Source organism: Channa argus, chromosome 19 (genome assembly GCF_033026475.1).
Source record: "Channa argus isolate prfri chromosome 19, Channa argus male v1.0, whole genome shotgun sequence".
NCBI lineage: Eukaryota > Metazoa > Chordata > Actinopteri > Anabantiformes > Channidae > Channa > Channa argus.
Window position 1 is genome coordinate 9595553 of NC_090215.1, and position 17324 is coordinate 9612876.

Here is a 17324-nt window from a genome sequence, read left to right on the forward strand (position 1 = left end):
TACTTGATGTTATTTTTTTATCTGCTTTGGGTAGAAACCATAATTGCCAACTCTTGTGTGGAAAGCTCATGCCTAAGTACAGTACACACCATCCATGAAATCATAATTGGATTGAACTGTTAATTTAAAAACTTTCTTTACTGTCTCTATTTTCAGTAATGCCATCCTCAGATGCAGGCATTCGTTTTGAGGATTGTTTCATAAGTTTAAGATGTACCAGCCTTTACTGGCAATCACTGCGTTCTCTCTTAAGAGGCTTCAGTCCAGCTTAGCTACAGTCAACGCTAATAAAGTTAATGTTAATCCAGCACAGACACACACAATCACTCCATGTTTTAGGATGTGCACACATCCTCAGAAACTCGCCCGCGTTAGCGATCAAAGTTTTAATAAAGTTTAAAACTGAGCCTCTATGCTGTCTGATAGGGCATGTGACTAAAGCGAACTTAATTCACTTAAAGAGGTCATTTTTTTGATACTTTAATACTTTGACTCAGCATTTATATTACTTTGGATTAAGAAACTATTATAGCACAAAGAGGATATCAACCCCCTGACTTTCTCGCTCTCTCACATGCACATTCTGTATCTGTTTGACTGTTATTATCACATCAGTTATGCCTACATTTTGTTAAAGAGGTCTGGTTTGTTCCTTTATCTACCTCTCCACACAATGCCTCTCAGCCTCTCAAGCTCATCTGCAGTTCAAACGTCAGAAGATCTGGCCAGTTTTGTTTGATTCTCCCCTTTGTGCTGAGCTGTCAATGCTCTATAAACCAAACTCTGAGGCTAAAATAGTTTTAGGGATTTGTGGAAGGAAGGAAAAGTGCTGAGGCGGATCACAGTTTTCCTACTATCTGGTGTAAAAAAAAAAAAAAAAAAAATTCTGCCCAAAGGAGATTGTTCCAAATTCCAATCAGGCGTCCCAATGTGATAGCCTTAACCTCCCTGATCCCCGTTTGTAATATAATTTCATCGTCTCATCGCTTTTGCTGATTCAACCGCTGCTGAAACATCCTCACCTTATCATGTCCCAATTTGCCTCTCAATGTATTTGTTCTTTCATTTAGTGAAATGAAAAGGGGCGAGAAAGGTTTTGTCACTGTGAGGCTCACGGCTGTGAAACCAGGAACATAATGGCTTCCAGATAGCACCTCGGCCGTCATTACATTACATTTACTCTGGCTTTTCTCAAAAAAGGCACAAGAAGGCTTAGGTGTGTGTTTGTTGCACACTTCCAAAACAGAAGAAGAAGATAGTAGAGGATGTAGAGAAAGTAACGTAAGATTTCCTTGTACCAATGAACACAGAGGTGACAGCACCTTCTCATATCTGATCTCTAATCCCTAGTTAATCCTTATTTCAGTATTGCTTTGAGAAGTTACAGTGAGACACATAGTAAGTGATTCATCCACTAAAAGGAAGTGGTTTAGAATTGGCCTCTGACACCATGAAAAGAAAGAGATTACGGTGTTTGATCGAGATATTTGGAATAAGTGGGGAAACCCCTGCGGACATCAGGATTTGTCTGAACTCACCAGATTGTTCCTTGTAATGGAAAATTGTGCCGCTTCACACGTTGTGTCTGATTGATATTGATGTGGCCTGTTTAAAGGTAGTGAGGTAGAAAGAACAATGCATCTTCCAAACTTCAAAAAGTACAACTCTTAATTCTGCTGTAGATATTTTTTATTTTTTTTTTGCAATGTCAGATGGAAAAAGTACAAGCAAGTATGTATAATTGAACCAGAACACGCAGTGTGGATGTACAGGAGAGAGATTTATTTTCTTTACCTTAGTCTCATATCTGTCTCTGTATCATCTCCTCCTCTCTTTCTCAATCAACATGTTTCTCATCAAGCATTTGATTGCTTTAGTGTTTACTGCACAGTGGCTCATTTGCTCTAATGGCCTTGAGAGTAAATGTTATACCATCAGCCTGCTGTCATTTACTTCACACTGTTAACTTTTAGCTCTCCAATTCACTTCATACATGCACATCACTATAAATCTTGCTACATTTTATTTATTTATTGCCACCATCTGTTCTTTTCATTTTCCTCTTGATTAATGCTCATATTCCCATATTTTTATGATTTTTGCATGTTTTTTTTTCCTTAATTCTCTTATGGTTGGATTGTTTTGTCTTTCTACTTTGGTTTTTGTTTTCCTTGCCTCTGTCTTCGTGGATCAACATCTTGCTTGTTGCTGCTCACTGCATTTGTGCAACACCTGTCACAGGGAAACCAGCCTCCCTCAAGTGCCAAGACAGTAGGTAACATTTAATGAGTACAATGAAATGTCTCAGTGACACTGATTCACTAACATATTGTTAAATTCACTTCTTTTTCGGTTCACACTAAAAGTACATGTGCAACAACAACAACAAGACCTAACCGGCAGCACAGTTAGTGTGTTTTGTTGGAACTAATCTTCTGAAATGTAACTACTCCTGCTCTTGTGCTGCCACTTTTTTCACACATGCTAAACATTAACATATAGATGTGAGGAATTATTTAGATACAGTATAAGCTTATCTCAATATGCAGTTACATTTTCCAAGCAGGGCTTCATCACAAGCAAAGCTATTATGGACCGTTGAGATAGATTTAGATTTCTCTCATAATATGACCCCCCCACACACACACACACACACACACACACACACACTTTGAAATGGTGGTAGTTCACAAAGTCTTTTAAATGACATTTAGTTTATGTGAATCAAAGTACTTTTCTAAAACCAGTGCAAGTGCATCCTAAATACACATGGAGTGGATAAACACTTTACCGAAGGTTTCTTTAGTATTTTGCAGCAGAGTGACAGAAATTGGACATATCTATTAACCCACTAATAGACCAGGACGCACAACCATGCAGCTGATGTGCAACTTGTTGGTAGATGTGAGGAGTTATTCATGTTTTGATCAGGCTTTCCAAAGAGCATCTGTATTGGACCTAATATCTATTCCTTAATACACTATTTAGGTACATAATGTGTAATCATTATAATTTTGGACATCACATCCAAACATACTGTACAACAGAAGTCAAAAGATCACATTTTTTAATTGGGAATTTGGCTGTTGCATATAATGTGTATACTAAATCTCACTCAGAAATAAATCAATGCAAAAATGTGCCTCTCTATTTGTGCGTGTTCCATGTTTATGTGTTTATATCTCTGTATCCATGTCAGTATTTCTATGAAGTCATTCACTGATGTGCTTATGTGTACGTTAATGTTTATAGTGCAGAGCCTGACCAATACATTTTGTAGTGCCAGTACAAGTGTTGCTAGTTTGAATTTTTGAAAAAATCTAACAATGATCTGTATGGGAGAATAAATACATAGCATGAAGAATTAAATGTAAGATTAACTGTCGTAATATTACATTAACTGTAAATATTAAATAAAAATGTAAGTTTCTTTCAATTTCAAGTAAAATAGAACATGAGAAAACAGAGATCAAATTCAGTTTACTTATAGAAACATAGCATACATAAGAATGCAGCCTATGAATATTTGCCACTTAATTTAGTGCAGATCATTTTTATTATACTTGTCATTATACTCACCAGAACCGATATGTCTTTGACAAACCCATGTTAAATTCAGTCAGTATCAGTCAGGCTCTATTAAACTCCATTTGTCAATGATGCAGAAGCTGTATGCACCTGTGAGTGTATATGTGTGTGTGTGTACCTGTGTACGTGTTTGCCCTAGTCTCCGCAGACCTCACAGTCTGCTGTCCATTTAATCAGAGACTGATTTAGACCTCGGTAAACAGGTGGGAGAAACCTCCAGCCAATCAGTGCTACAAAATAGATTAATTAACACATCTTCTAAGAGTTAAATCCTTTGTGGGAGAGAAAAATGGTAGAAAATGTGAAAGCACATGTAGATTCTGATACTGTATGTGAATAATATATTTACTGTATGTACATGTATTAATAATCTTTTTGTAACGTGTGGTCAGTTCAGTTGCTGAGGGAGGAAACTGCATGAACAAAGTGTGTGTCCCCTTAGCATGTCTCCTTGAATGGTCAGTCTTCTCTAATCCATAGGATGTAATTGAGAGGTTTTAACAACTAAATATCCCCATGTCTTTCATTAATAGTAGTGTGCATGAGTGTGTGTGCATATTTGTGTGTTTATCCACACAGTGTCCTCTGTGGGTGTGCTTATGTATGCATGAATCTATACCTGTGGGTGTATGTTTATGAGTGTGTTTATTGCTATAGTCATTTAGGTGAACATTAATCTATTTAACACCCCTACTCTGTCCAAGTTAATGGGTAGTTAGACTGTAATGGTGCAAGGCCAGAATGACAATGGAAGCACTTTAGACGAATGGCTATCGACACCCCCAGGCTAAGCATTAATGCTTACATTGACTCATTCAAATCAGGTGCGCAGTGTGTGTGGTGTGTTTTAGCATGTGTTTGTTGCAGTATGTAGTTTATGTGCATTCATGCATCCGTCTGCATGTGTAGGCTTGTGAGATGTTCATTAAGACACAGTGTTCATTAGGCTGCTCTAATTAGCAAAGAAATCAAACAAGTTGAAGGTTGTTTCAAGAACAGCGTCACAGTTGGGACAATTTATGTGGCATCAGTGGCTTCCTCCAGGCATTAGTATATTAACGTTTCTAAAAGAGATTAAAACAGAGCCTCTTGCATTCAAAATGACTTCTGTGACCCTGACTTTCATTTGTTCCCCCTCCCTTTTCTTTATTTGTTTTCTTTCCCATTTTACATTTTTCCCAATGCTACATATTCTTGCTATACTGATGCCACCTCACCTCCTTCCATGTGCTTTACCCCCTTTCTCCTTCATCATCTGCTTCTCAGGTGCTGCGGGAGGACAAAGGGGGTTCCTGGGCTGCATCCGAGCCTTACGGATGAATGGGATCACCCTCGACCTGGAAGAAAGGGCCAAGGTCACGCCAGGTGTCAAGCCCGGCTGCCAAGGCCACTGTACCAGTTTTGGGATGTACTGCCGTAATGGAGGGAAGTGTGTGGAGAAGTACAATGGTTACTCATGTGACTGCACTGACACTGCCTACAATGGCCCATTCTGCACCCGAGGTAAGAAGCATTTAGGGGCAATAATTTCAGTCTGTTCTTTAACAGAAATATGTATGTATAATTTTTTTTCAGGATTTCTTTTACAATTCCCTGAGGTATCAAACAGTAGCAGACACCTGGGTATTTTAGTATTGTTTTCTTTTTATTTCATTGCGCCAACCTAACAACGTACCTTTCTGCGGAGCATTTTACGATGACACACTGAGTCGCAGTCTCCCAGTCTCCCAGCTAACACCTTTCTAACAACGTTTACAGGCGTCGTTGTGAAAGCACATCATCGTTGGCTCAGTCCTGCTTTAGTTCACAATGCCAGAGTCAAATAGCGCCAGGATTACTGCTGGAGTAGTTAGGTTTCAATGAGCTTTATTGCCTGACAACCCACTGTGATTTTTTTCTGCACTCTGTGATTGTCCTCACTTCCTATTCAGTTTGTAGCTGTCGGTGTTGAAAGTGTTTGGGCTTATGATAAAAGGCATCGATTGAGAGCGATATTGTGCTTACCCACCAATTCTCCCTGACGTTAGAGTGCACTCGCTGAATTCTAATACTGTGCAGATGCAGAGCTGATAGATCAAACTAAAAAACAAAATGTCAAAGTCACAAGTGGGGAGGGTAGCTGTAGATTTTTGAAGTTCAGAGATGAGAGATGTCATACTGTAACTCTGCTTCTGCACTGCATATTGCTAAAACATGTTTGTTTCACAGGGATTCATTAGATACACTATTAAAGTTCTACTTCCAAAAACAAGTTTTGAAAAAAATGCTCCAGGGAGAAGAGCAGCAGTGCTGTCAGAGGCTTTCTGCTAGCTCCCAGTCAGAGAGTTGATCCCCGACACGTGAATTAATTTGTTTCCTACAGCCTAATATTGTTTTTCCCCTGTGCTCTTGGCAGGGGGGGTGACAAGATGACAAGAAAAGCAGAGTGTGTGTTCATGTGTGTGTTATGGCTTGGAAGAGGGTGACAGTATGTGGTAATAAGTTAGTGTAAGACAAGAAAAGACCTCCTCTGAATTCTGTCATAACCAATCAAGCTTACTCGGATTAAGAGAATAGAGATTACAGTCTATATAGTGTGTGTGTGTGTGTGGGTGTGTGTGTGTGTGTGTGTGTGTCTGTATGTCTGTCTGTAGGAAAAAGAGAAAGGGCAGAGCCTGTGTGTTTTTGGTGATTACATATAACCCTTCTCTCCTTCTGACTCCTCTTCCTTATTTTCCTCTTTTCTTTCAGTCATCTTCTTTGGGGTCTTCTTTCTCCCCTCCTTGTATTTCAGTTTCACACCCTTTCTTCACACACCCCTTCTTGCTTTCTTTCTCATATTCTTTCTACATCTTGTTTGTTTTATGTAAAGATTATGGCTTGCTTTTTTATTTTTGTAAAATCTAAAATCTAATTTTGGTCTTTCATATCTGTAACCTATTCCTCTCCCGTGTGATCTCCATTGAACATTTTTTTCTCTTTTTCTTGCTCTGCCACTCTTCTCCCCACCTCATTGCTTCCATTTCTCCCATTTCTACAGCCTCAAAACTTTCTCTTATTCCCACCCTCTTCCTTATCCTTTTCCCTCTCTTCTTCCAGTTGCTCCTCTCCTGACTTTTTCAAATGTCTCTCCTTCCCTCCCTTTAATCTCTTCCTCTCTCCCCGTACTCCCAGCAAGTGAAAAATGCATGAAGCCAGCCATAATTGCGTAGTGCATTTCCATTGTATCCATATTTACACACTGCTCAGGGCATGCCACAGTATTATTATTATACACTCTCATTCTTTTGCTTTTCTGCCCTTGGGGGTCACATAGAGCCAATGTGAACATGTACACACTATACTTATACATGAACACACACACACAAAGTCACCAAAGTCACAAAAACACACATACGTATTATACCTGCAAAGGTTTGCATGCTTCCATTCTGAAATGTCTTCATATACTGACATTAAACGAAAATACACCCTGCACATATAAAGAGCGCCTGCCCTGGAGGGGAGTTTCCCTATAATATGTCAGAATACTGTATGTGTTGCTCCATGGTTCTTGGCCACTAGACCGGGTCTTACTTCTTTTTTTTTCAACAGGATAGAGGAGGCAAGAAAACACATACCCCACATAATCTACAGTTTATATGAAATAAGTTCGGCTTTTTAGGTGAACAGAATGGCAATGCTGTAGCCTGTTGGTCTTTTTAGGCTCCAACTCCAGTAATATTGGACATTTACGTGCAACTAACATCTCACAAACTAAATTTAGGTTGAAAAGATGATTAGCTCATAAGAGAAAGTAGACAGGCAAAATACATGGATTCACTAAACTCTGATGCTGCTAATTATCAAAGTGCAGTGTACAAAACCTTTAGCTCATAGCTTTCAAATTTTTAGCCAGCGTTGATGCAATTTTTTGGATAAAATGACATGGCAGGTCACTATTAATATATTAATTCAGCATACTTTGTTGGTTAAATAGATTTCTGCTTCTGGCATATGTAACCCATCATGTTTGTCATCCGTGGTGACACTCTTCGGTCACTACATATTTGTTCTAATAAATGATATACACATCACTGAGAGCTTTACAAGCCATGACTTTTCTTACCTTTAACAGAGCAGCCTGATGTAGTAAGTCCCTAGTTTAGAACTAGCAAATAGTTGAAGGACTTCACAAAAAGTTTCAGCCCAAGTCAGAAACTGCACTGAACTAGAACTATGCCATGGATGACCTCATGCTGTAAGCTCTGAACTAGCTGTGAGGTACTTGATAAAAGTGAACTTTTGTTTGTCTGATGTCCTCTCTCCATGTTAAGCTGTATAGATTTTTGTTACATTTTTTATCATATACTGTTTTGTAACTGATTTAAAGGATTAGGCGTATTCCTCTGACAGATATGCTGCACTTTGTCTGCTTTAAGTCTGATTGAGTTAATACCCAGCAGTCTGAATCTCAGCAGACAATAAACAGTCTATCCAGACAAGAAAATGAAATAAGAACCGAGCTATTTGCAAACTTCACAAGCTCTCTGCCTGGTTAACACAGAACAATTGGTAAAATGGGTCTCTACAGACTTCCAAAGCTGGAAACTCTATCAGTGCACAGCAGAATAGAGAATCAAATTGCAGTGTAGCTGAATAGAGGTCAGGTTTTGCCTACACACTAATACCCGTCAACGAACATGCTCATTTTCTAGTAAAATAATAATAAGCCTTTTACTAAATTTATATTATGTAGCATGAGGTTTCTAGTTTTTTTTTTCCATTTTCCATTGTTAGAAAATGAATGAAGTGAGGCTTTAAAATGAGATGCATAAATACAGTATGTTCAATTACTTGTAAGAGGAACACTTATAGATTGTCATTGCTACCACTAAGGGCAGGAAACCATGTCGAGGCGTATTCCATGGCATTTACACACATACACACACAGACAAACCTTGCCTCGCTGTGTTCTTTGTAACTATTCTCTTTAATTTCACGCACATTGTGCCTTTTATCTTCCTTGTAAGTGACACACAGACATGGGGTGTGTGTGCCCACAAACACACAAATACAAATAAAGAAGCATGACAGCAGTACAGAAAATAGGGCCCCTTCTTCTCAACACTTGATTACAAGAATCAGTAAGCCTCCTGGAATGGCTAGCATATGCCATTAGGTCTGTTAATGTACTGGTAAACAATTTATTGTTTGCTCCAGATGCTGGAGCACAGCAATTTAACACCCACTTTACTATGCCTCCTGAACAAGCCATATTTATGTGTGTAGATATTTTTCTCTGGCCATATACTGTAATATATCTAACCCTATTGTGTCTCGTGGGAGTGCCTAAGAACTTTGCTGTGGCTTCTTGTTGTATGGTGGTATACTGTATATGTATGGTGTTTTTCTTTTTCTGTTTTCCTTTCTTTTCTTTAACCTAGCTGACTTTTCTTTCTTTATTTGAACGTTTCTAGGCATAGGTGTACCTGTTGTGATTAGCATTTTTATTGTGTTTGTATGTTCACCTGATTGCACTAAATGTGTATTTTTTTGTTTCTCTTATTTCTATTGTCATTTCATTCAGATGTTGGGGGTTTCTTTGAGGCAGGCACACTGGTGAAGTACAACTTCATGCCTGAAGCAGTTGCAGAAGCCAGTACAGACGCAAAGGCAGTAACGCACCAGCTGACTCTGCATGAAGTGAATCTAACAAAGGAGGAAGTGGCCTTTAGTTTCAGTACCTCCAGTGCACCAGCTATTCTGATGTATATCAGCTCCAAGACGCAAGACTATCTAGCTGTGGTGTTAAGGCACAATGGTAAGATGCACAGATGCAATTAGCTGGTTGCTCATTAGTAAGAATTGTGTTTGGACTGATGTGCCAATGCTACAAAGTACAATTTTTATAGTCTTTCCTTGCAGCACAGTTTTGAAAGTTGTTTCTGAAACTCATTCTCCAGTCAGTGGCCTCCCACTGAATTGCTGACAGGCATCCAAGTTCTTTGATAAAATAGAAATAATATAAATTTGACAGCACCATCAGTAGTTTCAGTAGTTGATGTGCCTCTAGAAATGATTAGCCTTGCTGCTTACAGTAAATATCAATAATTTCCTGTCAAGCTGTAGGAAATTGGAATACGTCAGGGTTTCCTCGAGTGTTCCTCATTCCTAAAAAATACTACACTTGGTCTTCAGTGTTTAAAGCATTTTTAGAAGAAAAGTGTAATCAAGTAATATTACAATAACTACCTTTAATCTTGTCAGCTATTGTGTTTTACATGCACTTACTGAAAACTATCTGGAAGTGTAGTTTAAATTTTTCAGTTGATTAATGATGGCATAGTTTTCGAGGAATGTAAAACAATTAATAGGAGGTTTCCGTGTCTTCAGGTTCAGTGCAGGTGCGGTATAACCTTGGAGGTTTGAGGGAGCCATTCACTATAGATGTGGATCAGCGTAATCTGGCCAATGGACAGCCTCATAGTATTAACATGTCTCGGGTCAACAGAAGCATCACCATCCAGGTACAGACCACACACATACACATAGACACACACATCTGAACACTCTGTCAAACATAATGAATACATATATTAGGCCTTTATTTTTAAGATCATACTGTAAGTAACCATGTATGGTAGGGGACTGACACCGTGCTACTTACATGCATAAAACACACACAATCCTATAAGCCCAGCCAGTGTTAGCTTGATGCTTTGCGATAAGTCAGAGGGGAGTGCAGTGTCCTGTTCTGCCTTCTGCTGGGATGAAGCTGCATGTCCTCTGCAACTGTTAATCCACTTCCAGTAGCACAGCCTAAGTATAGTGACAGAAATGCATTGATCTGTGTGTGTGGTGTTGTGTGATGGTGACTTTATGTATTTGTGCACGTGTGTCATTGTTTAAGGGCATGTGCTATTGCATGACAGTGTGAACAAGCATGTATATTTATGTGTACTCATGTGTGTGTTTGTGCAGCTAAACAGCTTAGTGCAGATCAATACAGGCCGGCCTCATTCAGTAGCTGTCAGGAATGGAGTGAGAATTAAGCTAAACTATCAGAGACTTTGTTCTGGGCTCAAATACCCCAATATAGCTGCAGGCTGCAGATTAAGGAGCACTCTAAATTGTTGGTCGCCACCTGTAAGGCCTAGTTAAACAAGTTTACTGGTTGCATTCAGAAAAATTTCAGTAAATACGCATTTGTACTGTATCAGAGTTTATGGTTTGCAAAAAAAAAATGGAATGTTAAAATGAGACCTAAAGAAATGTAATAATGATTTTTCTACACAAGTTACACAGTACTGTACATGCTGTTTGTATGGTTTATTTTTTCTGCCTCTTACACTACTGATGCCACACTTCATAGCATTTTATACAGTTTACATTTGCATTTTTCATAGTTATTCAGCCATGTTATGCAGAGTGCATAATTGAATTTCTTTGATACCTACCATATGAATCCAGAGTAAATCAATCACGTAATCATTTTTAAAGAGCCCACCTGCCTCCTAGTGGTGAGAAAGATGTATGATATTAACTAAAACACCTTTTCAAGCATTTCTTTCCGCATAATAGCTGAACTACTATATAGTGCTTCATTTCAAAAGCAACATTTGTTAGAAGTATTCCAACTGTTTTCTTACATTTTGCCCACTTTACTGACTATGCATTGTGTTGTTTATGCTGCACTCATAAAACGAACAATCTGACACAGATCTGCATCACATCTATTTCAGGAATCACTGTAGGTGGAAAATGTGTGCCAGTCACTGTAACATCAGTCACTGTAAAAAATAACCCTAATTTGATTTAATTAAACTTGTTTCAATGAAGAAAATATATTCCATCAGTATGTGACTGGAAAAAGACAACAATAGAGGTCAAATAAACTATTGTCCAGAGTGAATCATGACACAGTTCCAAACCTATAATCATGCCATTGCCTGTTCTAAGTAAATCTTTATTCATCTCATTCCCTCTCACACTCAGTGTACATGCAGCAATAAACCCATCCATACTGGAATCTCATCACCTACACTCGCACACGACTGTGAAAAATTCTGACAGCAAGAAAATTAAACTGAAAGATCCAATGGAAATCGTCCTCATTTTCTGAGCAAATCACATCCTGCAGCAGCTGATCACTCCGGCGGGAGCACTTCAGTGTAACACATCTCTTTTTACTGGCAAGGAAAGTGATTGCAACAACTGTGAGATTCTTTGTTCATCACTCACACACACACATGCACCCATTCGCACACACACACTCTGTCATTCACAGGTTGATCGCAGCTTAGTTGTGTCTAGATTGGTAACACCATATAGTTCAGGCCAGTGTTCAGTGTGTGACTGAACTATTAACTATTAGCCAGTGTGCATCCTTCATTTACTACTCCCCACATGCCCAGGCTGTAGTCTGAAGTGTCCTTTTGTCCCTAAATGATACGTTCAGCTCCTAAACTTTAAAGAGTGTTAAGAGAATTAAGAGGAACACTGGTGGGCATGATGTGGTAATTTGGATTTAAGAATTAGAGAAATAAAAAAGGAGCTATGAAGGTGGGATGAAGGGAGAAAGTAAATAGATTTTGTAGGGCATGAAACATATATCCTGAAAGTGTGCTAATGAAGATACCTTTGATGAGTAAAACTTTTTCATGTTGCCTTACTGCCTTGGGGCTTTTTCAAGGTACAAACATGCACTTACTACCCGTTCGTAAACAGATGTGGACGTGCATACCAACAGACATGCGTGAGTGAGATCATGTCAGGTCAGTTAACTACAAAGGCTTGATACTGCTACAGTACACTACAAAATCAATGTTTTTCAGTCTAATTCACCCATCCACTCAACTTTCCCCTTTTATCTCACCATAACTCCCACCATCTATCGGTTAAACCTGCTGTGGAGTGTTGGAAGGATAACACCAACAACAGCACCAACAGGAGTGTCAGTCTGCTTTCATAATTGTCAGTTAGCATACACAGAAAAGATAAATCCAATCACATTTTTATCGTGATGCTGATGCCATGAATTACTATTAAAGCAATACATTATTGCAGATTTTCTTAGATGTGGAAATCATGATTATCATTTCTGATTCAAACCATTCAAACCAGTTCAAGAATTTGTGAATGAAGTGAACGATGACATGGCTGCAGTGTTCAGCAGTGAGTCTAACTGTTTTCTGCGCTGAAGTGTATTCAGTCTGCGCAAACTGTTTAATTCAGTTTGGTGTAAAACCTATAACCTATACATATATGCACTACATGACAGGCACTACAGATTCATAGCTCAACAGCATTATCAGATCATATTTCTGTTTTTTTTCTCTCTTTTAGTATTTTTTTTAACGTAAAAGTCATCATTGGCAGGTAGCATCATCTCTGCAGAGCTTTATTTCTTTTAGCTCATTGTTTTGGCTTTCTGGACTGCAACTTTACAGTTTTAGCTGACTAACACTGCTCCCACATTACAGCATTTAGGTGCAGCAAGCAGCTGGTTTCACAATCTCAACTTAAGAAGCTTAAAGGACAAATGGTGGTCTTGTTTCCGATGGCTGCTGAAATATTAGTGCAGGTTTAAAAAGTCATTTCAAGGCACTGGGTCAGTGCTGGTTAACCAGCCCATTATCATTTTCCTTACATTGTCATCAGACGAGATTCTTATCTTTGGAGCTGCTTTCATCAGAGATATAACAACCTGGGTGTGAGGCAGAGATGAGTCAGATGAAATCAAAGTTGGTTATGCTAGTGGATCAAATTCAATTTCCAGGGTAAAAGAGAGAGTTGAGTGTTTACCTGATGGCTGCAGTTGGCTCATTTCTCAGGGCTAGAAGGACATTTAAACATGTGTCTGCTTTATTTGAAGACACAACAGAGAGCGAGTGATTAGACAAGCTAATCGAAATCTGAGAGAAAGGGGAACAAGAAAGATGAAATGAAAAGAAAAAGATTCAGAGGGAGAAGTGGGAGTTGAAGGAAAAACATTATCATTAGATAAAGAAAGTAAACTTACAAAACATGATAAGAAAGATCACTAAGATAAATTCCGGCTATCTAAGATCCTGTATGTACATCTTGCTGTGAGGAGAGGCACAGTGCAATGCATCAAGCATTTTCTCTTTTTTTCAAACAGTCTGTGAGGTCTTGTCAGGTTAGTTCGGTATCAAAGTCATACCAAGGCAAGATCAGAATAAGTTCCCATCTCTCTATCTCTGGCTTTCCTTTTCTCTCAACCTCTCGCACAGTGTGAGGGTTTAGAGATGAAAGTGAGGAGTCCCTTCAGGCTTTAGACGTCTCATCTGTTTCTTCCCCCCCTCTGGTCTCCACTGATAGTTGTTGCTGTGGTTGGTATTAGTGGCGTGACTGATTGACTCTAGCTGTGATGGACGAAAAGAATTCAGCAGTTCACTTGAAAACTATGTTGATCTATTTTTTGGAATGTACAAGGGAAATTATTTGCACTTATTTTCTCCCTAATGTCTGTATGGGAGTGTTTTGTTATATTTCATATATTAAAGAAACCAAGATGTCCCTGAAGAAGTTCTCAGTGTACTGTAATGTCTGAATATAAACAGCACATTGGCTCAATTTTTTTTTTCTTAGCACATACTGTAGTTTAGGAAATGGATTTCACCCTTTGCTAATTTTCTCTTCATTTAATCCCTGATTACTTTGCTTATGTAAGCTTTATGTAACCTAAGAGGGACCAACAGCTCTAAAAGGAGAAAATTGTGTTGTCTAAATTGTGCAGTGTAAAAGAAAAGGATCCCAATAATTGTGGTTGTAATTGACAAAGTTTGGTAAAATGAGGTTTGTTCCCTGGGTGTCTTACTCTGTAGAACATTTTCTGGGGTTTCAAGACTCAGGCCAGCTCCACTGGCTGTGCAGCCAATTTGTTTTCTCAGATAAAAGTAAATAAGCTGAGTGCAATTTAATTGTGCCCCATTATCCCACCCTCCAGTCACTGTGGAAAACAAAACCCACACAATGCTCCACTGAGACCAGGCTTTTGGATAGAATCAAATTAGAACATGCTGTGTGTGTGTGTGTAGAGAGGAAGAGGGAGGAAATAGTCTGAATGGGTAGGCGGTAAAGGGAATTTTCTGTATGGGAGGACTGATTCAAACCGATAAACAAAAGCCGCCACACACACACACACACATACACAGAGACATGCATTTCAACTCTTCAGTGACAGTCCAGCTCAACTCCCAGCTAACATGCCACAACCAGATATTTATCACATCAATGGAGCAAATTTCAAGTAAAACACACATTAACAAAGGTCATTGTTTTCAATCAGTCCCGTCTCCTCTGGCTCGGTCTGCTGGTTCATATTCTGCAGACTATTGTGTACTGAGATACAGTTCTCCTGTGGGCAGAGGGAAGGGAGGAAGGAAGATCTTTTATTTCTGGAACATACAGAAGCCAATTTGTGGGGTTGAAATGATCCTCATCAATAGCACCGGCTGCAGCCTTTAAGCTAATTAGAAACTTCAGTGAAACAGCAATAACAAGTTAATTATGTTGCAGGGATATCAAAGTTGTGTATTCCTTCCCTCCATCAGCCTCTCTGCTCTCACATCTCCACTGCTCTCCTTTCTAAACACATGCTGGTTTTACATTCTCAGGAAAAGCTTTGAACCTACTGCAGACTCGAAATTATCACTTCACATGTCATCATTTATCGAGTTCTGGTGAAGAGCTCCGTTTTTGTAGGGTTATTACAGAAGATCACTTTTTAGTTTGCATTAAGTTATGAGGAGCTTGCTAACGGGATAATGTGAAAATTGTAGCACTGCACTATTAAAAATTAATAATGATATTCTGTTGGTACTTGAAGATCTCACTTCTGCCTTCGATACAGTGTATCATTGAATCCTCTCTGTTGGAGCAATGTGTGTTAATGTTCATGGTACTGCTCCTATGTTTGGCTCTTATCCTCAACAGAAGTTTCACTCTTCACTTCTCCTCCCCTGTGACTTCCCAAAAGGGTCAGTTCCTGGTTCATTTCTGTTTTTGTTGTACTTCTACTGGGGTCCAGGTTAACGAAATACTGCTTAGCTTTCCCTTCTACATAGATGACATTCTGATGTGTTTCCCCTTAAAGGCAATTAGAGGCAAGTCTTTACAGCCCTTGTTTGGCTGTCTGAAAGATTGAAACATGGCTTTTAACATCTTAATGAAAACAAAACAGAGCTGTGCTGTTTGGCGACTTAGCTAGTGTAACTTCCTTTACCAGGATCTTAGACCTTTGGCTTTACATCTGGAAATGACAAAAAAAAACTAGAAGTGATATTTGATATTGATTTGAGATTTGATAAGCAGATCAGCTCAGATGTGATGTCCAGATTTCTCCAGATGAAATTGTTAAAAGCAAAGTCAACTCAGTCTTATTTTTTTTTTTTTGGGGTAAAAAAAAAAACAATTCTTGACTATTGCAATTCATTGTACTGTGGTGTCAGTCAGTCGTCCCTCTGTTGTCTGCAGATGGTTCTAAACACTGCCGCTCATCTCAAGTTCAATAAAATGTAACCATGTAACTCCAGGTTCTGCCGATTCGTCATTAGCTTAATTTTAAGTTACTATTTATTTTTTAAACCTTTAAATGGACTGGCACCTGCCTTAGTGAATCATAGCAATGGCACAAAACCAACAAAATCCCTCAGCTCAAGTCGTTTTCTTTTAGAGGTACTCAGGGCCAGATATATGGGGCAATCACATTTGACCTCGCAGCCCCAAAATTATGGAATAGTTTACCCCTGAGTATTAGAATCTGCCACAGATGTGGCAGCTTTTAAATTATTGCATTATTAATTTTTTGTGCCTCGAAGTCCTCTCTGTTTTATTTGTTGCAGTGTTTTATTTAACTTTTTTGTCTGTGTTTCTTTAAAGTGCTTAATAAATAAATTTCATTTAATTTGAATTGGTTTAATTAAAAATGATTGAAATTGTGATTCATGGAAGTAGATGTTAGGGGCCTTCTTTGCCCATTTAAAGCCACAAGAGGGAGCCATCGAGCTTCTGATTATGCTGTGTTGCTGCTTGATTGTGCCTGATAGCAATGAATTACCATCTCTTCTTCCCCATCTTGTGTACTTTGTATAATGTGCTGATGCAGGTGCTAGTCTGGGTTTTTATCAAAATACTGTGTTCATCAGTTTTAGACCCGGAGGCTCTTTAAAATGCAGAGTCCAATACACTCTTCTCCCCCTGTTTCAGTTGGATCATTACCCTCCAGTCAGCTACACCCTCCCAGACTCCTCAGACACTCAGTTTAACCTGGTCAAGACGATCTTCTTGGGCAAAGTCTACGGTAAGTTTGTCTGCTCACACTTATTTAGGATTTGCACTTTTTCAGCCATTTTCACACTACAGCACAAAATGTTACCTCGCATGTGTATTGTGATCATATGTATTTTCTGGCACTCATTAGCTCATAGCACTCTAACCCCATGATACTGTGGGGTTAAAGTTGTATGGGGTTTTTTCTTAGGAGCTTTGGGACTTCTTCTGATATTACCATTGATGACTAAATAGATTTTTGCTATAGTGATGAAAATAAAATGTCATTCATCATACAGTTTTCAGCATTTATTTATTTATTTGGCTTTATCATATATTCCTGAACTGAAACCCCACGTAAAGCCAGACCAAAATTGTCACATTTATCTCATATGTGGACCAGTCAGTTTTATTCTATCCTGTCTATAAGTATAAGCCTGTCATTTCTTGTAAAAATAACTTAAAATCTGTCTTTAAATACA

At 38.7% G+C, this 17324-nt stretch overlaps 1 protein-coding gene across 3 annotated transcripts in view; it reads left to right on the plus strand.

The window, feature by feature from the left end:
* The window catches only part of cntnap2a (contactin associated protein 2a), a 292011-nt gene that overhangs the window by 258396 nt on the left and 16291 nt on the right, over positions 1-17324 (plus strand). For 2 of the 3 annotated variants that reach the window (XM_067485956.1, XM_067485954.1), the window contains exons 20-24: positions 2242-2271; positions 4855-5091; positions 9137-9370; positions 9943-10076; positions 16780-16873. In XM_067485956.1, coding sequence (XP_067342057.1) covers positions 2242-2271; positions 4855-5091; positions 9137-9370; positions 9943-10076; positions 16780-16873 — 729 coding nt within the window. The remainder of the gene's footprint in view (positions 1-2241; positions 2272-4854; positions 5092-9136; positions 9371-9942; positions 10077-16779; positions 16874-17324) is intronic. The other variant, XM_067485955.1, reaches the window with a different exon arrangement.